This window comes from Budorcas taxicolor, chromosome 11 (genome assembly GCF_023091745.1).
Source record: "Budorcas taxicolor isolate Tak-1 chromosome 11, Takin1.1, whole genome shotgun sequence".
Lineage (NCBI taxonomy): Eukaryota > Metazoa > Chordata > Mammalia > Artiodactyla > Bovidae > Budorcas > Budorcas taxicolor.
The window spans coordinates 62,178,603-62,201,408 of NC_068920.1; the positions used below are offsets into that span (position 1 = coordinate 62,178,603).

The 22,806-nt window shown below is 45.9% G+C and overlaps 1 protein-coding gene across 1 annotated transcript; it reads right to left on the reverse strand.

The window, feature by feature from the left end:
• Positions 1-1,204: 1,204 nt before the first annotated feature.
• On the reverse strand, positions 1,205-22,187 carry STARD7 (StAR related lipid transfer domain containing 7). Its single transcript, XM_052647927.1, has 8 exons — positions 21,859-22,187; positions 13,380-13,588; positions 12,338-12,387; positions 10,995-11,105; positions 10,833-10,915; positions 10,330-10,429; positions 5,043-5,127; positions 1,205-4,066 (listed from the first exon to the last, which is right to left on the reverse strand). Exons 1-8 carry the CDS (start codon positions 22,185-22,187, stop codon positions 3,882-3,884), a joined length of 1,152 nt encoding a protein of 383 aa, XP_052503887.1. The 3' UTR covers positions 1,205-3,881.
• Positions 22,188-22,806: the final 619 nt, after the last annotated feature.

Sequence of the window (22,806 nt, forward strand, 5' to 3'; positions counted from 1 at the left end):
GCGAGACAGCTGTCAGCACCTGCAGTTCTGGGGCAAGTAGCCCGGGGTGGGGGCCAGCTATGGGAGTTCCCCAACAGTTTGAAAACTACATTTCACTAAGGATTTCCCAGCTGGCGCAGTGGTAAAGAATCCGCCTGCCAGTGCAGAAGACACATGAGACACGGGTTCAGTCCCTGGGTCGGGAAGATGCCCTGGAGGAGGAAATGGCAACCCTCTCCAGTATTCTTGCCTGGAGAATCAAGGACAGAGGAGCCGGGGGTCTACAGCCCACAGGGTCACAAAAAGTTGGAAGGGACTCAGCATGGGACAGGCAGGCACTAAATCATCTTAAGCGCCCATGAAGCTACATTACAAAGGGCAGGCTGCCAACTTAGCTGCTTAGCTGCTCTTGACAAAGGGCACAGATGCAACAGATACTTAACAGGATACTAATCTGGGGGGTGGGTTGCTAGAGTCATTTAGGGAGCAACCAAGGAAATTTTAATATGAACTATTAGATATCATGTACAACAGTTTATCTGTATGCTATTTGCAATGTAGTTTACACAGAGTATCTTTATTATTAAAAATAAAAAAGCATGCTCAGGCACTTCCCGGGCAGTCCAGTGGTTAGGACCCCATGCTTCCACTGCATGGGGCACAGGTTCAATCCCTGGTCCGGAAACTAAGACGCGGCATGCTGCACAGCAAGGCCAAAAAAAAAAAAAACCATGCTCAAGTATTTAATGAAGTGTTTGCAATTTACTTTCAGATGGTCATGAAAAAGTATTAGTCTAATCGGGCCACTGTAATGAAATGCCAGACAAGAGTGACTTAGACAAGATTTCTCACAACTCTGGAGGCTCAACCACCGAGCTGAGATGCTGGTCTATTCTGTCCCTGGTGAGAGCTCTCTGGCTTTTCATGTTCCTCACATGGTGGAGACGGAGATCACCTTTGGCAGCAATTAGCATAAGGGGCACTAATCCCATCACGGGGACCCACCCTCATGACCTCATCTAAACTAATCACTTCCCAAAGACCTATCTCCATCACTGTTGAGGGTTAGGGCCCCGGCATGCACACACATTTTAGGACACAGTCCAGTCATCGCCAAGTGTATACAAGGAAGATAAACCACACACTACAACAGGGCTAACAACCAGCAAAGGCAGGCGAAGGGTACACCAATTTTTATTATTAGTACTCTTTCAACTTTTCTGTATGTATAGAATTGTTCAAAAAAAAAAGTTGAATTTTTAAAAACATATTTTTGATGTGGACCATTTTCAAAGTCTCTATTGAATTGTTACAAAACTGCTTCTGCCTCTGTTTCATGTTTTTTGGTTACAAGGTGTGGGGGATCTTAGCTCCCCACCAGGCATCAAATCCACACGCCCTGCATTGGAAGGCAGAGTCGACCACTGGACCACCAGAGAAGTACTCAGAAAGTTGGAGGAATTTTAAAGTTCTGGTGACATAAAGCCTGGGAAAAGCTGGCACATGAGCACCGCCTTCAAGAAAATGAAGGGTTCTTCCGCGGGAGAGTTTTCCAGTGTTGCTTCAAGCTCAGGGCTTGACCCTTCAGTAGACAGGATGAGGCCCACTTGGCGTCAGGTAAAGAACTTTCTGAAAGCTGGAGCTGTCTGGCAGCACAAACGCTGCTCTCAGGAACCCAACCGCCTCTCCATGCAAGTGTTCACGCGTAGCCTGGACAGCGGGCAGGGCGCCAAGCAGGGCGCAGGCCAGCACCCAGCTCTGTCTGTACGTGAGGGTTGCAGAGGCCCGCGTGTACCCACAGTCCACGCCCTCTAACAGGAGGCCTGCTAGCTGAGGGCTTCCCAGCACTGTGGAGGAGCCGCCACAGTCTTGGGCGTGCATTCGTGTTCACCTCATTGTCTCCCACAGGCAACATCACACACACACACAACACTCATCGTGTGCTCGGAGTCTTCAATGGAGCTGTCACCCGCACCAACCTGCATCCCAGCAGAACCGCCTGTGACCTCACTTCCCACCACGCCCTGGGCTTTGGGGCCCACTGCCCCTCTTCGGCTCCAGGGCTCCAGACCCAGGCCAGAGGCCCTTCTAACACTGTTCCCACACCTTGCTGCTTCCATATGCCAACTATGCTGGCGGGAACATGCTTTTTGATCAGGAGAAATAATAAGCCCAGTATGCAAGACTTCCTTGACAACGTACGTCCGAAGACACATTGTTTCATACCAATCCTTATGTATTTATTCACGCATTTGGTAAAAACGTCAGTCAGGAGTGAAATCATTACAATGACGTAAGTACTGTACAAACCAACACCAAGTGCAGAGTCAAACTGCCGAAAAGCACACAAGCAACGCACAGCTCCTTTGCTCAAGTGTACTCACGGCACTCGTCCATTACAACCCGTCCCAACAGTCACAGGCGCACAGTTCCAACGCAACCCAGGGACTCATCCCTGGGGATGAGCAGGGAGACACAACCGATGAAGAGAAGCGGGACTGTCCGAGGCACCCCTCTGGTCTGCCAACGACGCAGAGACTGCAAGACGTCAAAGAGTGGGGCAGGCATTTCCTTGGCACAAAACTTAGGCCACAAAAAGGTTAAGGGGCTTAATCTCCGCTTTCGCTCCTCTTTCAGCAACACAAAAGGGTAGCAAGTGGGGGTGGAGGAAATCTAGTCATTCATATTCTAAGAAATAAGGGGGAGGAGGAGGATCTGAAGCCCTGAAGCCCGTCCCGATGCTCCCAGTCAGACGGCAGCATGACCATAAGCCCCGTTAGCCAGGCCAGGCTGATCCCATCTGATTGTGACTTTATCGGAACAGCGTGGTTTGCCTTAATTTTAGCTCAGAAGACGACGAAAAGTTTTTCACAGGGTCACGTAAGTCACATCCCCCCAGCATTTGGGACCGACTGCATCTGTCTGCTCACACAGCTTGTCTGTAGTTCTGACGGCTTCCAGGGAGGTGCCCAACCCCCACCCCTCTGCCTTCAGCCTTCCAAGATGGCCTATTTGCAGGCATCAAATCAAACCCAAAGTGTAAAAATAATGCTTGAATCAAAACGGTGCTGTCTATACAGTCCAGACTATGGGAAAAAAATCCTATTCCATTCCCTAATTTCACCCCCCGTCTTTAACACAAAAGTTAAAAAAACCACCACACACAAAGCTAAACTGGATAATGTTTTGAGCATCTCCACTGATCCTATCAAAAACATTGATGACAGAGTCACTGTCTGACAGCGTTAGCTTCCCAGTGTTCTTGGCAAACGGGCTACAGGGTAGGCAGTGGCCCAGACGGACACAGCACATGAACACCGAAGAACCGGCTGACTCAGGGAAACTGCTTTGCGTGGGAACGGCAACGGGAGGCGGAGATCGACATTTCTTGGAACAAACTTTATGTCCCTAGAGACGGGAAGGTGAGGACAAGGCACTTACGCTGCCAAGCGACAGTTCACACCCCCCTCGACACCAGGACTGTGGCCCAGAGTGCCCCTGGCCACGACCCCTCACTGGAGACTCAACCATCCACGTGGTCCAGCTGGACCTTCAGAACCAAAGGAAACCCACCCAAAGTGCTGCAGAACCGAGGATGAGAACGCAATGTGGGCAGAGAAAGCGACAGATGCTGTCCCCTCCGGCCTGAGGCAAGGCTGGCTCCAGAGGAGCTCCAGGAAACACCAGTTTCAAAATGCGCGGCCCAAGACCGTGACCAGGCCCTTTCGATGCCTCCTCCTTCTGTCCCGATACAGAGCAGCAGGGCTCTGAGAGCAGTACTGAATCAGCCCACAGTGGTGGCCACAGCAGACCCCTTCGAACCCACCCTGTTTCGCAGCAGAGGGCGTGATGACACCGAGACAGGACTGGAACCCGCCTGGCCCCGCTTCCCCCAGGGCCTGTCAAGCATACTCGATGCGGGCAGGCCCACAGCTGCCCTCACTCTTGCGCTCAGAAGATGGGGTGGCGGCTTTGGCCTCATTCCCCACTTCCAAAGGCTTAGATGAGATATAGTCCTTCACTTTGATCTCCATGTTCTTGGCTTTCAGAGTGGCCGTGTGCAGCTTCTCCAGGAAATCTGGCATGCCTGTTGGGAGAGAGGGCAATCTGGGTGGGCGAGCACATAAACCAGCAGGCTCACTATGTTTTCACTGTTCTAGCCACTCAGTCGTGTCTGACTCTTTGCAACCCCATGGACTGGAAGTCTGTCCGTGGGATTTCCAGGCAAGAACACTGGAGTGAGTTTCCGTTTCCCCATCTCCTTCTCTAGGGGATCTTCCAGACCAGGGATCAAGCCTGAGTCTCGGACTCTCTACCGCTGAGCCACAGGCTCAAAGTGAGCAGGGCCTGCTTCTTTCCAGGTAGGAAGTCAGTGCCTCCTTATAGAGATCACAGCCTCGCTGATAAACAACCAACGTACAGGGAGTGAAAACCACCCAGGACCTCTGGGATCCTTTGAAAAGGGCTATTGATCAAGCCACCTAAGTCCCCAAAGGCTCTCTTTTATGTGATTCAAACATCACTTATCAGTGGCACAGCCAATTTTGCTGAAAAAATGTCAAACAGTAGAAATACCTAATCTCCTCTCCATTCCCCGCTGAAGGGTAAGACACCGCTTACAGAGAACAAGAGAGAAAATCTCATGAAGCTGTTTCTAAGGGAAGAGACTGGCCAGGAAAAATGCAATCACAGCAGTCACGTGCTGTTGCCTTTGTTAAGAAGGGTGGTGGCCCCTTTCTCCAGTGGACTGTCCTATAACCACATGTTTTAAGGCTTCCAACATGACCTAAGAAGATAATTTGTAAATGCATTAATGTACACAGTGTGTATTAAGCAAATGTTCTTCAATTCACCTCTGGGCATAGGTTTCATTTTGGGACTCCAGAATGCTCATCCCTCCAAACTGCAGCCGGAGGCTTCACTACCTTCAAGACAGTATTCAACAATGAACTCGGAAGGCCTCCCGGGAGATAAGTGTTAACCTCCCTGAAGCCACTGAGAAGCTAGAGAAAAATAACACGTTCAGCCCAAATACCCAGCCCCGTGCACAAGCACCCACTCACCACTGGAAACCATCCAACTAACGCAGTAGCGAGGAAACACGGTCTGGGGGTTGTCACTATATGTCAGCAAGTAGTCAAAGCCGTTCTGGAAAAGAAAAACAGCAAAGATGAAGGTACCCAAATTAGCCCTCACAGCCTCCGTACCCAGTGCCACAGAATAACCAGATCGGACTCGGGTGGAGAGCGGCATTTTTTTTTACCCTGAGCAGAAAAGAGTTAACACTGAAGACCTGAGAGGTTACTATCTAGTGAGGTTGGCCCAATGGTGTCCGGGAACTTGGTGCCTGCCTGACCCCGGTCAATAGTTAAGTACTCCAGGGCTCCCCATGCCTCCTCTGTGCCAACAATGTGCTTCCTGCTGAGCCCCTGCTCTCCCCCTGTGGTCTGGGATTGTAGGACGTGCTAGGCCTGTGTTGGTGCCTGTGTGACCAGCGCCCAGTACGGACTTTGGGCGCCGAGTCTCCACTGGGCTTCTCCAGGCAGAATCATCACACATGTTGCTGCTTTTCTGTGGCTGGAAGAGGGTGTATTCCAAGAGCCCTCAGGGGACAGGGATTGTGGGGAGCCTGCGGGGATTCCTCCAGACCCTGCCTGCATCTCCCCCTTTTCATCCAGCTGTGCATCCTCTCATCTTGGGGATAAATCTTATCCGTGAGTACACTGTCAGCTGGGTCCTATGTGTCTTTCTAGTCAATCTTAGAATGTGGAGGTAGACCTCAACACATACCCCACCATGTTTAAATATCTTAATCTTTATCGAAACGACATTAACTCTTACTACTATCACTATTAACACTAGCATCAAACATTTACATGGCACTTACAACTATGTGTGAGGAACTGCTTCAGCTCCTCACAACAATCCTATAATGTAGACGCTGCTAATCCCCATTTTACAGATGAGGAAACTGAGCACAAAAAGGTGAAGGGACTTTGCTCAAGTTCACCCACATATTCAACCAGAGCCAAGATGAACCCAGAATCCTGACCACAGGGCCAGGCACCCATTCTCGCTGACTCAGCCCTCTCACTGGTACACTGAAGACAAAGATTAAGGAGATTTACAGGGGTCCTGATCCCCGGAGAGGTCTGAAGCAAATATGCTCCACCCAAAGGGTAAGAGAGAACCACTTTTAAAAACTTCTTATTAAATTTGTTATTGTTTCTGTTTTATGTTCTGGGTTTTTGGCTACAGGATCTTAGCTCTCCAATCAGGGGTCAAACCCAAATCCCTTACATTGGAAGGCAAAATCTTAACCAACAGACTGCCACGGAGGCCCCAAGTTTGCACTTTTCAAAGCAGACTGGCCACAGCTGCAGACAGCAGCACTGTGACTCAAGCCTTTACACCGAAGCCCACCTTCTTCATTCCCTGGGTGAAATGCTGAGTCCTTTATTCATCTACTCAACAGCTCTCTGAGCGTCTGCTGTGTCCGGGCACTGTGCTAGGCACTACACGGGAAATAAGAACACGCTAGTCCTTGCCCTCAGGAGCTTCCAATTAATAGGATAGACAGGCGCTGTAACAGAGGTACAGACTGAACACCACAAAAGTAAAGGGGAAGGAGAGGTGAAGCCTGCACCGTGGGAGCAGTGGCGCCAAAAGGGTGGCTAGGAGACTGTCTCAGCTAATACATATGAAACCTTGAAATGATCCTTCCCATAAAACACTTGCACTGAAAAGTCGAAGTCCTCAGCTCTCATACACTACTGCCTATACTGGAAAAAGTCAAAACTGAAAACAGTTGCCATCAGGAAGACGGAATTAAACGGGTAGAAAGAACAGGGATGTAAGCTAAATTACTCTTAAGAGCGAACAGGCCCAGAAATATGAGAACTTCTAAACGCCGAAGTATGGTATTAAGACTCCTAGAAGCCATGCTCACTTTCAGATTCACACCTGAAACTATAGAAGGTGAGCCTGAAATGCAGCACCAGGAGACGGGAATTTCCGAGATCAAGTCAGAAGGACTCTGGCCAGTAAGAGGGTCCTAGACAAAAGTGACTGTCAAACAAACCAGATATGCCTCAACTTTTGAGTTGCTAATAGCATCTCTTTTTTCTTTTGGCCGTACCGCACAGCACGCGGGATTGAATCCAGGCCTCTTGAATTGGAAGTATGAGTCTTAACCACTGGACCACCAGGCAAGTCCCATCATTTCTTTAAAAAATAAAAACTTTAACCTTTGGCGGACTGCTTGTTGAAAGAACCAATTCAATATTTTAAAAACTAGTAAAATGAAGGAAACAGATCAGCATCTTTCTTATTTCCCTTTCCTCTGTGAACTATAGGAAATCAGATAGTCAATGTATAAACTTTCAAGTACTGGCTTCCCTGGGGGCTCAGCTGGTCAAGAATCCGCCTGCAATGCAGGAAACCTGCGTTCGATCTCTGGGTTGGGAAGATCCCCTGGAGAAGGGAAGGCTACCCATTCCAGTATTTTGGCCTGGAGAATTCCATGGACTATAGGCCATGGGGTTGCAAAGAGTTGGACATGACTGAGTGCCTTTCAAGTATGTCATCTAATAAATGGAAATAAACGAAGAAAGAATGAAGAGTTCATACAAATAGTATTTTGTAACTTCTAATAAAATAGTTGAGCTGAGTAATAGTCATCAATCACCTCCAAATTCACAAAGAAAGGGATCAGAGCCTTGTCATAGCGAAGGGGCTTGCTAACTCAGTGAAGCCATGAGCCATGCCATGCAGGGCCGCAAGACCGTCGGTTCACAGTGGAGAGTTCTGACAAAATGTGACCCGCTGGAGGAGGGAATGGCAGAACACTCCAGTATACTTGCCATGAGAACCCCGCGAACTGTATACAAAGGCAATATCAGACATTATGTACCTTTCAATAAAGCAGTCTTGCTCCAAGCAAATAACCTAAATCTGTTCAAGCCTCTAGCTCTAAGTACCCACATACAGGGAACACAGGGGACAGAAAAACACGTTAGACGACACTATGAGAACATAACCAGCAAAATCCAGGACAAAGAAACTGCTTCTTCAATAAATACAATTCCAAGGGGGAAAAAAGGAGGGAGAACTCAAGATATAGATGAAAAGCTACGGTGTGAACACATTTCAGTATCTGGATCTCATCTGAAATCCAGATTCAAATAAATACAAAAAAATTCATGGATCATCAGGAAAGCTTGAACACTACAGATATTAGATATTAGGGAATACGATATTATGTTTTCAAAAAATCTCTCTTCTTTTTGAGATAAATACTAAAATATGTATAGAGGAATTCTTCGGTTCTTGTACAGCAAAACCAGAATCTGCTTCAAAAAAAATCAGGGTTGTGGGAAAGTGACCAGAAAGAGTGCAGATAAAACAAGTCTGGCCAAGAGTGTGGTCACGGCCGGAGTCGAAGGAGGGCAGGGTCCGTGTGTGTTACTCTCTCCACTTCTCCACCTTTCGTCTGCCTCTCAAATTTTCCGTGATAAAAAGAGAAACGGGAGTTCCATGCTGGCCTGGCAGTGAGCATTCCCGGCTTTCACTGTCGTGGCCTGGGTTCAACCCTGGTCAGGGACCTGAGGTCCAGCAGAGCCACAGAGCACCACACCCTGGCTCAGGATCTACTTTCCATCTGGCAAATCCAAGCTCAGCTGCCTGGCTCTCAAGTATCTTCTAAACCCGGTCAAGGTACTCACCACTCCTCCCTAAACTCTGCCTTCCTCTCTAAGCACTGAGTCTCTCAACATCCAAGCGTCCCTCCTTCCTTCGTCTGCGGCTGAATCGTGGAATCATGTCTTCTACCTCCAGGGTCCGTCCTGTTTTCCTCTACCTAGAGGCTGCTTTTTTACAAGAACCAACTCAAGTCTTACCTTTCTCCTAAGAGCTTGTCACAACGTGCTACAATACTTACACAGATAATTCATACTGTTCCCCCACCTCAGCTGAAAGAAGCTATTTACTGGTACAACACACTCCGCTGGTGGCCCAACTCTGCTTAGCTATTTCACGGTCAGGGTTTCCAAAGGCAGTAAGGCTGGGACTCGAGGCACTTTTTTTCCCCCCAAATAGGAAATACAAGGACAAGGTTCAAATTTCGAAGCAACATCAAAGAAAAGCATGAGGCATAATTCTAACTCCCACGGTCCCCAGCCTGTCCAGGCAATAGCAACATCATTGCTTCTAATGCAAGGACTTTGAAACATGTTTACCTGTACTTACAACACACTGGAGACAACACTTTCTACATTGCCAACCAAGTACCTTCTTTCTCAGCCTCTCTCTCACATATACTTGTACATATGTAATCAAACAAAAGTTCCATAAAATATGCGTACATTCAGTTTTTATTTATTCCTTTTCAAGCACTGATTAAGGCTGTCTTCCACTGGCAGGTAGCAACTTATGGTTTGAAGAACACTGCTCTATGGGACTTCACCAGTGGTCCACTGGTTAAGACTCTGAGCTTCCAATGTAGGGGTTCGATCCCTGGTGGTGAAGATCCCATGTGCAAAAAAAAACCCACATTGCTCTAAAACAGTATAAACGTCAACATACAGCTCCCCGTAAACCACCACACTGACTGAGGCAAACCACGGTTTCTGTCACACTTAGAAGAGTCCCATTATATAGGTGGTGTAAATAAAGCAACTTGCTGAAAACAAAAGCCTGGCTAAGAGAACAGTCATACAGCTCTAAAACACAAGTAACTGATGGGGAGAAACACAGTGATTTCAAAGTAAACAGGACTAAAAACAGCAACCACCACAATCAATGTGTACGCTCAACAGAGGTTTGGCTAAAACATCAAAAACAAAACACCACACTAAGTTGAAGAAAATATTCTTTGCAAAGAAAGGTCATAAAATGTTTAAGAAAGCAGACAGCATTGATAAGGAAATAGGAGTCCAGAAACGTGTTACGTGTTCTGCCCACTGTGGGGAAATTCTGACGGATCGGTCGCTCGCTCTGGCTCCTCAGAATGCTGCCAACAAGCCTGTATGAGTCAGGGCCGCCGTCTTCTCATGACTGCCCCCAGGTAACAGGAGCCAAGGGGTCATCACTACTTTGTCTCAAGGGTTTTCCAAGTACACCACTCCACAGGAGGGGTCCTGAAGTGTGGTTCCCAGGCCAGCAGCACCAGCCTCCCCTGGGAGCTTAAGAAATGCAAATTCTCAGGCCACAGCCCAGCACTGTTTAAGCAAGCTCCAGTGGATCCGATGCAAGCCAAGCTGGAGAACCAGCATGCCCTCCCCAGTTCAGACAAAAAGCGTTCCTTGAGAAAATCCCACCAACCCATCACATCTCGGATGATGTACGACTCACCTCATCAAATGACTTGTGTGGACGGATAACCATTTGGGACTCGTATGATCGGACCCTGACAAATTCTGGAGACTCTGGCACACTCGGGTGCTCCACAGCACTGGCAAGGAGAGAAGAGAGAGAAACTGAGGACTGTCTATACACAGGACCACCGGAGCTGGAGCCACGAAGTAAAGGCAGCCTCTTAAATTTTAAATGGCTACATCAGAAAAGTCATGCATGAATATACACCAGCTTCTAAAAACAGAGTGCGTTAACTCAGTGTTTCCTGTCTCAGTAGGCTTTGTGCTGAAGAAGACAGTGTCTCTCTAATTATCAGCATTAAGGAACCGAAGGATTACTTTGATGAAAGGTTTGCATCCCATCAACCCTCTGAGACAGTCACATTCTCACTGGGACGCACGGCGCCCCGGCCTCACTCACAAGACAAGCAGACTCCCACCAGACACGTGTGAAGGCCAAGCTGCAGGAACTCAGCAGGAGCCCCCGCTCAGCATGCGTACCGTGACACCAACACCATCACGTTGTTTTCCTCATCCACGCTGTACCGCCGAACGTACACATAATCCCGTGAGTACATCGGGTACTAAAGAGGAGAGGTGGGAGGATCAGGGCTCTGTCTCATGTGGGCGTGATCAAAGCAAAACCAGAGGGACAATACTCACAGGAAAATGGGTCACCCAGTGAAGAACCTCAGAGCCACTGACCACATCCCTCTCAATCACTTCCAGCTTGATCACCAGGGCGTCCCACTTTTTCCTATATTCTGTATCCAGCTACAGAAAAAGCAAAGACCATGAAGACCCAAGAAATCCAAAACAAAGCTACAGAAGACTTCTCCGGAGAAGCGGGCCTCTTACCCAAGAGCCTTCTGAAACAGTGATCTGACCTAAGGGCGGTGCCCAAGTGTCAGAGACATAGCTGTGTTACTACTACAGATGAGTCCTTTAATAAAATCCCTTCCTGTAGGCCAATCCCATTACTTTGAAAGTGAATCTTAAAAAAAAAAAAAACCCACAAGTGTAAGAAAAAAATACTGTCATAGACATGTCTAGAGAAAATACAGTAGACAGTGATAGCAATTTGTAAGGGTGAATTAATTCCAAAAGGTTTTAAACAGACAAAAAGTCCAAAAGTACGGGCAGACACCTCACACAAATACCAGTTGCATTATTTTTAAAATCTCTAACATCACTAAGAACCAAGGAATCTCAAAGTAAGACACGTCATACACATTCAAATCAATAAAAATTCAATACAGATTGACAGAATTCAGTGCTTAGCAGAAAAGCGTGCACTTGTGTGTTAGCAGTGGGTATTGTAATCACCAAACTAGTTACCCAAAGTCCAGTAAAACATGAGAACTCCAGGAAGGAAAAAACAATTTTTGTAGAACTCTAGGTGATCCCAGCTCCCCTTTTCTGTATTTCCCCGCAAGGAAGAACAGTTTTGAACACATACTCTTATCTTTATTAAACAAACACCTTTACTATGGACAAGTTCCAGACTGCTAAGTCTTGACTGCATCTGTACACAGCAGGGGAAGGACATTGCTAAGCCAACAGGTAAAACTGGAATACAAAGATTCTATCAGAGTTGCATCAGTTAAATTTGCTGACTTTGTTATAATGGTACCATAGCTAGTTAGGAGAATACGTCCAGTTTTTTAGGAAACACACACTGAAGGGTTTTGGAATAAAGGGTATGTAACTTCCCCTCAAATTGTTTAGGGGGAAAAAACTATAAAGTCTTATAAAATATATTAAAGCACTCAAATCCTTCCTCTATTTGATCTTCCCAACAGTCTTATAAAGAGCAGAACTGGCCTCATCCCCAGCAGGCAAACTGTAAGTCAAAGGCTCACCCAGAGGCTATCTGACGTGAAATGAGGGGCAGAGGGATGGACTGAAGCCAACATCTTGTAAGTCAGAGAAATCACTCATGTGGACGATGGCAAGAGGACTTCTAGGCTTAGCCGCTCCTCATCTGGGAGGAGAAACGTTCTCACCTGAACATTGAAGAACTGCCGTGGTGTCACGTCTGTGTAGGTTCCAAACACTAGAACAGAGAACAAGCAAGGTTTGCCACACTCATCACCCGCTCTATTCCTATCACGTGACTGCATTCCAGTGGCAGAGTACTGACGTGCACATCTTAAAGGCAGATTCAGAAACCAGAAGTCACACCAGGGCAGCAAAGTATGACAGAGACGACCGTTAGCAGAGCGTAACAAAGACAAGGAGACGCTTGTCATCAGTGCAGTCGCTCAGTCGTGTCCGACTCTCCGCGACCCCATGAACCAGCACGCCAGGCCTCCCTGTCCATCACCAACTCCCGGAGTCCAACCAAACTCATGTCCATTGAGTCGGTGATGCCATCCAGCCATCTCACCCTCTGTCGTCCCCTTCTCCTCCTACCCTCAATCTTTCCCAGCATCAGGGTCTTTTCAAACGACTCAGTTCTTTGCATCAGGTGGCCAAAGTACTGGAGTCTCAGCTTCAACATTAGTCCCTCCAATGAACACCCAAGACTGATCTCCTTTAGGATGGACTGGTTGGATCTCCTTGCAGTCCAAGGGACTCTCAGGAGTCTTCTCCAACACCACAGTTCAAAAGCATCAATTCTTTGGCGCTCAGCCTTCTTTATAGTCCAACTCTCACATCCATACATGACCACTGGAAAAACCATAGCCTTGACTAGACAGACCTTTGTTGGCAAAGTAATAGCTCTGCTTTTCAATATGCTCTCTAGGTTGGTCTTAACTTTCCTTCCAAGGAGTAAGCGTCTTTTAAATTCATGGCTGCGATCACCATCTGCAGTGATTTTGGAGCCCAGAAAAATAAAGTCAGCCACTGTGTCCACTGTTTCCCCGACTATTTGCCATGAAGTGATGGGACCGGATGCCATGATCCCTGTCATCAGGGAGAGGAAAAACAGCAGCACACCAGGGCAGTGCTCCCAGGACAGAACCAGAATGGAGAGTGTAACAGAACAGAGTGCCAAGCACCTGCTGGGGCGAAACACAGCCCCAGCACCCGGGCGGGACTCACCTCGGTACTGGTAAAGGTGGGTGCCTGAAATGGGACGCCGCCACAGCTTGAAGTGTTTCTTATCCATCACCATCTCCCACGGCTGCTCTTTGCCTCCTGAATCTTCAACCCCTTCTGTCTGGGATTTTGGTTCTGGGGGGTGGCGCTCAGCTCCAGAGCTCCGAAACATACCTGACATTTCCTCCAACCGTTTCATCTCATCAATGGATCTGGAGAGGAGAAAAACAACAGGCATGGTGGGGTGGTTGGAGTCAGCCCTAAAAAATGAACTAGCCACACAAAGACTTACACAGAGCGGTGTGGGTTTAAAACAGTATAAAGTGTAGGGAATAAAAATACGAGTTCCTGAGTCTGAATCCCAGTCTAACATTCATCAATGAGAATATTAAATCACTTAACAATCCCTATTTCTTAACCTGTAAATTGAGGATGATAATAGTACCTACACTTCAAAGGTTGATTATAAAAATTAAATTTACGTGTAAAGTGCTTAATACTAGCCATATAATTAGCCCTCACATTTTATGCCTATGAAATGTCATTTGATATCCTTTGCCAGTTTTTAAACTCGGTTGTCTTCCTATTACATTGTAAGAGTACTCACATATTTTTCCTGCTTTATTTTAAAGAGAGAGAATTCACTTGCTATAAAAAATTCTTTTACTGTATGGATATATCCTATGGATATATCACACTTTGTTTATCCATTCATCAGCTGATGGACATGCTGGTGTTTTCTACTTTTTGGCTATTAGGCATAATACTGCTACAGATATCTGCATACACCTTGCATACAGACGAAAGCTTTCAGTTTCTTTGGTAAATTCCTAGGGGTAGATTTACTGGGTCTGGGAAACTAACTTTTTGAGCAAGCGCCAAATTATTTTCCAAAGCAGTTTTTCCATTTCTAAATTCACACCAGCAATGTACGAAGGTTCCAACGGCTTCACATCATTGCCAACACTTGTTAATGTCCACATTTTTGATTCCAGCAATCCTAGTGAGTATAATGACTAATGACGTTGAGCATATTTTTATAAGCTTATGGACTATTTGTGTATCTTCTTTGGAGAAAAGATCTATTGAAATCTTTGTTTTAAATTGGGTTGTCTTTACTGTCAAGTTTTATTTTATTTTTTGAACAAAAGCAATGATTTATTGGTAATGGAAATGAATGAAATATTGACAGTCTCTGGCGAGAATCAAGCAATTATCCAGGAGCTGTAGATCTGATTGCAATATGGTCTTCCAGTGTCTTTTGTACCTTTAGTGGCTTTCTCCTGTTTTGCCAACTACTCGTTTGAAGTCATGCATATTTGTCACCTGGACTGGAGTCCGAATAAAAGCAAAAGATGAAATTCTTGTTGTTTCTTCTTCACCTTGATTGGACTGAACAAATACCTTGTCCAGGGGGTTCGTGGCAGGATATTTACGTACGTAAGCTCTGCGTGATTTGGCGTGATAATGTTGAAGGGTCAAAATTAAATTATTTACAGGGAATACTGAAAGAGTATGAAAGTCAAGATTACAATGGGCAGAATGTCACTGAAATTTTACTAAAATTCTAATTTTTACTGAGGAAAATCTTGGCAGTTATATTCTTTCTGATACTCCACCATTCATTCTATTCCTTAAAATGTTAAAAGAAAAAAAGGGCACGCTGGAAATCAGTCCCTAAAACTACCCTGCGCTTCGCATGTTTTTTTAAGCTCGTCTCTGTATGTGTTCAGTAGCTTCAATCATGTCCAACTCTCTCCACCAGGCTCCTCTGTCCATGGGAGTCTCCAGGCAAGAATACAGGAGTGGGTTGCCATGTCCTTCTCCATACTGTCAAGTTTTAAAAGTTCTTCATATATTCTGAACGAAAGTCTCCTGTTAAATATTTACAAATATTTTCTGACTTTGTGGGCTGTCTTTCCACTTTCTTAAGAGTAACTTTTGCTGTACAGAAGTTTTCAATTTTGATGAAATCAAATTAATCTATTTTTTCTTTGACTGTTCACGTTTTTGCTGTTATATCTAAGAAACCACTGCCTAATCCAGTATCGTAAGAACTTATGCCTATATTTTCTTCCACAAGTTTTAGTTTACATTTAAGTCTTTGACCCATTTTAATTTTTGTGTCGAGTGTGAAGTATGGGGTGTAAATTCACTATTTCGCAAATGCATCTCCAGTTGTCCCAGCACCATTTTTTTTTTAAAAACACACGGTTTTCCCTTTAATCTTTAAACAGCAGTTAGCAAAGCAAGACTGCTGGCTGACTCTGTCACTTTTACAATTCAAGACTGAATATACCACCTACTGATATGTTCTGTCTGAAACGCCCTTTCTTACTCCTCTTTAACCTTCAAAACCCGCACAAAGGGATCTGCCTGGTGGTGCAGCGGCTAAGCCTCTGTGCTCCCAATGCCAAGGGACACGGTTCAATCCCCGGTCAGGGAACTAGGTCCCACATATGAGTTCGTATGGCACAACTAAAGATCCCATGTGCCGTAACCGAGACACAGTGCAGTCAATAACTAAAAATATAAATTAAAAAAAAAAACCAAAAACATAAAGTCCAAGGTTAACTCCAAGAAAGGGGTAACCATACACATTTACTCTGGTTCCTCTACAGAAACATACACACTATATTATAATTAATCTATCTTTATGCCTATCCTCCTTACTAGAATGGCTCCTAGCAAGTAACTGGTAAACATTACATGCTCAATAAGTGTTTGCAGAATAAACTGAGCAAAATAAATATGCAGGTAGCAACTTCACTTTCACTTTTCACTCTCATGCATTGGAGAAGGAAATGGCAACCCACTCCTGTGTTCTTGCCTGGAGAATCCCAGGGACAGAAGAGCCTGGTAGGCTGCCATCTCTGGGGTCACACAGAGTCGGACACAACTGAAGCGACTTAGCAGCAGCAGCAGGCCTCAATAATTCAAATTCTTATTAAAAGATTACATTAATACACTGCTTTAGAAGTCGAAAATTCAAAATCATACCAGTAACCCCCGATTAAAAGTTTAGAGCCATCCAGACGGCAGTGCAGAGATCTGGGTTCTAGTCCCAGCTCTGCCAACTCAAGCTGTGATTTACAAGTCATTTTACCTCCAAAGGCTCCCCCGTTCCACCTGTAACATGAACACATTATTCCTTGAAGGTTTATTCCAATTCTCTGATTTTTTAACTTTGAACTTCAATGAAAGTATTTATGTACGAGGACATTTGTGTTTTGACCACCTGAAATCTTTTCCTATTGAGGAGAACCCCCAAATAGGTGAGATACAGCCCAGTCTCTTCTGCCCTAGCAGTGATCACGTTAACGCCTAATCCAATGAGGTTAATCAGAGACTTCTGGTAAGTCTTGAGAAAATAACCCGAGGCACAAGACCTTTCAGATTTCCTCACTTATCTGGAGGGAGAAATGCAACTGATCTGGGGAAACAAAACCAGCAACACTGCCCAAAGCAGGGCATTCCTGTAGCGGGTCTTGGCTATCCTCCAAGCCAACTTGGGTTCTCTTTGGCCTTGCAGCAATGCTCTGTGTGTCCTAACACCTTTCTGATTAAACCCTTTATGAAGAAAGTTAACCAGTATCAGTTTCTCTGTTTGCGACTGATAACCCTAGCCAGTCAATTTATATTGATGTTCCGATGAAAAATGTTTAACCATTTTTTAAAAGTTTCAATGTGAATTAAACATTGCAAAACAGGACTGACTGCTACTGTTGCAAAAACCATAGAGAAATAGGGAAGGAAATTTAGAGTAGGCAATAAGGTCTTACAGAGGAGAAAGCAAAAGTAAAGGCACAGCTAGCTTTGGCTGTGAGAACAATGCAGGCATCACGTAGACCAATCATGGCCTGCTGAGGACTAGCAAAGCACCCTTCAACAAAAGTTAAGCTGGACTCTTGAATGTCCTTACCACATAATGAAGAGGGGCAGGAGCGTCCTGAGAAAAATACATCAGAGGCTCATAAAATTATACAGTAATATGGTTTTAAGAAAATTAAACTATATGACTATAGGCAATATTTTTAAAGGCCTTAATCAGCCTCTTAAGATTAAAGGTCACTAGGTGACCCTGAAAAAATCATGAGACTGAGTCCCTAGAGGGGACAGCAATGTCCTGTGAAAGTATGACACTCACTCTTTGTACAGCACAGTATGAACGCCAGAAGAAGACTGCATCATGAAAACGTCAATGATCACTGTCCCAGGTTTAAGAATCTCAGAGGGGTCTCAATTTCTAAATGCTGACATGCGTTTAGCACATGCAACATCATCAGCACAGTCACTATTATTTGTGTGAAGAAAAAAAAAACAAAACCTCTATGTATCCCATTATTCTGCTGTGTCAAATCTCATTTGGAGGGGATGGTTGCCTACACCTTGTTATCTAAGAGGCTTAAGTAACAAGGGAGAAGTAAGGACAAAAGAGATTAAACCCAGAATAGCAGCAGAACCAGATTAGTAAGAGGATCAAAGAAAGATAGTCAATGCCTTCCTTTCTTCAAAACAGTCATTTCAACATTAAGAAAGGCTGTAAGGAAAGCTATGGAAACTGAAGGCATAAAATCATGAAAACAGAAAAAGAAGTATAATCATATTAGGCTCATCTAGGGGAATCCTACCCTAAGTGTAGAGCTTAATATAAGGCCCCAAAATGACTCACATGAAGCCATTCCTGTAATGAGTAATTTACCAAAGTAACACTGCTGTGTTTCAATGAACCCCTCCTCAAATTCCCAAGTTATTGGGAATTCCCAATAATTCTCAAATTATTGTCAAAGTTGAAGACCTTGAAGAACAACTGTCATGGGACAAACCCAGAAATGAGACATCAATAGCTCCTTGCAATTCTGACCCAACTGGATAACCATCAGATAATGAAGACAATCTCAAAAAAAAAAAAACACCTCAGCTTTTACATAGTTCTGATTATCTAAGAATGTATGAGAGTAAAAACATCCGTAAGTGACAGTGGGGGGGGGGGGAAGTCCCTTTAAGCCAAAAGGACTTTTTCTTGATCATTATTTATCTAATTAATAGCACAGTGAAAAGTTTAAAGGCTGAAATAGGAAAATGGCCAATTTTCTTCATGCAACTTTATTGGTACATATTTATTCAAATTTCTAGAGCAATGAATTGTAAGTTTTTTTAAAAAGAGGGAAATTAATGGAACATCTTCCGCTAGTCTTTCATATTTCTTAACTTGCTTTTTGTTCCTGTAATTTTTTAATGTTCCAAAATAATAAAAAAAAAATTACTATTAATATTTTTCCATAAGATTTGCCCTGTGCTCACAGAATGCCAGTCAACACCAAAAACAGTGGTTAAAAGTTATTTTGTCTGGTCATTTAATTAAAGTCAATCAGGTAAGAAAGCATTAAAAAAAAGCATTAAAATACCTGATTTCTATACCTGGACCATCAATGAGCACAATTTACTTCTTTCCTCAAATTTTTGTGCTGATTCTCAATTAATGAGTTCCTATTTAAGATGTTCACATTCAAAAAGGGAGCCTTACAGCCCACCACTGTGTAACAGCCACTGTATCAGAATGAGTGGGTACCAGGACAAGCTGGTACAGAAATGGCACAGAAAAGCCAAAGGCTGTGATTTAGGGGCCATGGGACAATCACGCTCTTCTTCCACGAACAATGAAAGAAATGCACATGTCCCGAAGCACAGTGGACTCTGCTCATTCTGGAGGCCACCCAAAATCATCTAACCAGCGCCAACAGAATCTAAGATCTTCCAGCCTCAGCAGTGCATCCTGTAAAGCAAGCAAAACGAAGCACCAGGCCTAAGCGCGGATGGGAAGAGACTCGGGGGAGAATGGACACCAAGCCTAAGCGCGGACGGGAAGGGAGTCTGGGGGAAGAATGGCTATGTGTATATGTATGTCTGAGTCCCTTTGCTGTTCACCTGAAACTACCACAACATTGTTAGTTGGCTATACCAATATGAAAGTTTAAAATATACATAAAAAAACCACCAAACCTAAAAAGGCTAACCGGTACCCAGAATATCTTATTCAATAAAATACTGGGGATTCCCTAGTAGTCCAGTAGTTAAGATCCATCGCTTTCATTGCCAAGGGCGTGGTTTGGATCCCCAGCCAGAAAACTAAGACCCAGCAAGCCACACACAGTGCGCTCAGAATTAATTAATTAATAATAAAATACAAACATGACAAGCTAAGAGAACAAAGGCCTTTGAAATCACCGTACAACCTACATACAGTCGACAGCATATCACCTGCCACCCCCTCAATCAAGATAACATTTTTAAAAATCCTCAAAATGGACTTGAACAAATTTGAAGTATATGACTGAACTCAAGCATGAACTGGACACGGAGAGTTAAATGAGGGCCTTTACTGGAACAAGAAGGCTGGAGAGGGCCAAAAAGGGCACCTTCAGGGCTCTTACTGGCCTTTGTCTAAGCTTCTGTATTAACCCCAAGTGGGTTAATACAGAACAATACCTCTTTAGGAGCTGGATTAGAGTCAAGTGCTTCAACTGTCTGATTTCTTTCTCCCACAGCGGGTAGTTGACTATGGACTCAAATGTTTACCACATCTATTTCTTATCCTATTTTTCCCCTCCAGCTCCTGGAAACGGGAGAGCTACTGAACAGAGAGGTTCTAGAACATATCATCAATAAAAATACATGACGAAAAAGTATGAAACCTATCACCTGGGCCCCAACACTACTCAACTCCTATTCCCAACAGGGTACCCAGAGGCCCTTTCCTGGTCTTTCTTTCCCAAACCAAATCCAACTAGGAATTTTTCCCTCAAACTTCATGACTGTGGAACATGGGTATTCCATCATCATCAAAAAATTCCATCATCATCAAAAACAGAATGCAAATTCAAACAGTTGATTGGTAATTTTACAACTAAAAAGTTACCTTCCCATATTTCTCACACCTGAGAACAAAATACCCCAAAACACTAACAGAAACTAGGCAGATCACCTCTCATGCTTTGATACCCTCACGTTTTTGAGTAAGGTTGTTCATGGTTATGAGTTTAAAATGCATTTGTAAAACAGTCCTTTTTACTGCTAGGAAAATTATTACCAGCTCTAAAGATACACTTTGCATTTACTGACAACTCACAATGTTGCCTGGCATCTGGGTGCTACACTTCCAGACAGACCACAGTATTAACTTTACTGAAATATTTCCCCTTTCACCTACCCAAAAGTGTGAAATAACATAAGAAAAGACTAGAACAGACTTGTATCAGAATTTATCTGAGGTAGGGGGACTACCCGAGGTTCTTGAAATCAGTTTCAGAGTTCAGGGGGCAGAATATGTGGAGAGACACACATTTTTTGTTAATATATATATATATATATATATATATATATATATATACAGCAATACTGTAAAGCAAGACCCAAAGCAAGGTTTCCTCATGATTCTACATGAAAATTCAAAGGGCTCAGTTTAGAACCATAGATTAACAAATTCAACTAATGGTACCATACTTCTCACAGAAGTTTTTGATGATGACAACGTGATTACAGAGCCTAAGGAAACCGTCGGAGTTCTAGTGGAAGTAGCAAGAAAAACTGACCTAATTCTTCCAGGTTAAACTGCGTGGGCTACTGGTTTGTCCCTGGAGGGCAGAATCTCCAGTCTCATAATCCTGCCATGAGTCACAATGACAGAAGAGCTCTCCTGGCATTTCTCACGAAATCCCGTTTGGAACAATGTAACTTTGTAAATTGCTTATCTACATCCTCAGGTTCATTTTAAAACCTGTTTGGTTTTTGCACCTTCTATGCGTGCGTGCTTGCTCAGTAGTCCTAATCTCTGCGACCCCAGGCCCCTCTGTCCATGCAATTTTCCAGGCAAGAATACTGGAGTGGGTTGCCATTTCCTCCTCCAGGGGAATCTTCCCCAACCAGGGATCGAACCCACGTCTCCTGCATTGGCAGGCGGATCTTTTACCACTGTGCCACCTGGGCAGCCTTTGCATCTTCCTCAAAGAATGAAAGATTACATGTGCAATAGCTTAGATGTCTTCAATACCAAATTCCCACGTTATTTTTTTTAACTAGTAAAAAAAAAAAAAAAAAATTGGCCGCACCCTGCGGCATATGAGATTTTAGTTCCCTGACCAGGGATGGAACCTGCGCCTCCCTGCATTAGAAACGCATTCTTCTTAATCATTGGACCACCAGGGAAGTCCCCAAAACGTTATTTCTATAGTGGCACGCTCCCCCAAAGTCCCCCTCTCCACTAGCCTACACCTGCAGTTATTTCTAATTCAACAAATCAAGTTAACCCGCAGAGGCAATGTAGAACGTAACTTGCATCGTCACTTCCAGTACCACCCGGTCAACGGGAGACAGTGATCACCAAGCCCGGCCCCAGGTTTCAAGGTTTCCACCTCCCAGCCCCCCCGCCCCCACCCCCACCCCCCACCCCAGAGAGGAAGCACGACCTCGCCACCAAGCCCACCTCTGCAACTCCTCCTCCCGGATCCTCTCCTCGTCCCACACGAACACGCCGGCGAGCGCCGCCATCAAAGCAGAGGCATGGCCCGGGCGTCCACGCAGCCGGCGCCAGAGGCGACCGAGTAGGACGCGGCGCGAGCTCTCCGAGTACAGGCGGCCGTAGAGCTGCGCGATCTGCTGCGCGCGCCGCACGCGCAGGCCCGTCACGAAGCGGCACTGATTGGCCAGCAGGGCGAGCAGGCCCCCACCCCGCGCGCCCGCGCGCCCGGCCGCCGCCGCCGCCGCGCCCACCAGCCAGGCGGCCAGGCCGGCCGGCGGCCTACGCGGGAACATGCCGCCCGCTCACCCCGCCGGGGCCCCGTGCACACGCCGCGCGCCCGGCGGAGCGCGACACCTCGCTCACGGCGCCAAAGGAACAAGGCCGGGAGGGTGCGGGCGCCCTCGCGCCAAGTCCTCCTAGTTGGCCGGCCCCGAAGTCGCCTCGCGGTCTAACAGGTCCTTCATCTCCCTCTGCAGCAACCGCCGAGGAGAAGTCTCCTTCAAGAGAGTCGGTCGAGGCACCGGCCGCGGCGGTGGGCCCGCGACCACTGCAGCAGGCTCTCCGCGGTTCCGGCTGCAACGCTGGAGGGCCGACAGCGGGACAGTTTCGGCCCCCTGCCTCCTCGGCCTCCCCAGGCCGGCGCCAGGGGCCGGGGTACAGAGCGCGCGAAAAGCGAAGAAGCTGGCGCAGAGATCCCAAGCGTTCCGCGTCCACCACATGCGCTGCCAACTTGCGCCCTACACCCAGTCTCCGCCTCCCGGCCCTGATTGGGCGCGGCCCGGACTCCGGGTTTTGATTGGTGGGTCCAGGTGCTCGTCACTGCCCCCTAGCGCGGCGAGCCTGGAACCCTCGCTAGCAAGGTAGGTGGCGCGGCGGCGAGAACTAGTCAAGGGCGGCTCGGAGAGTGACCGG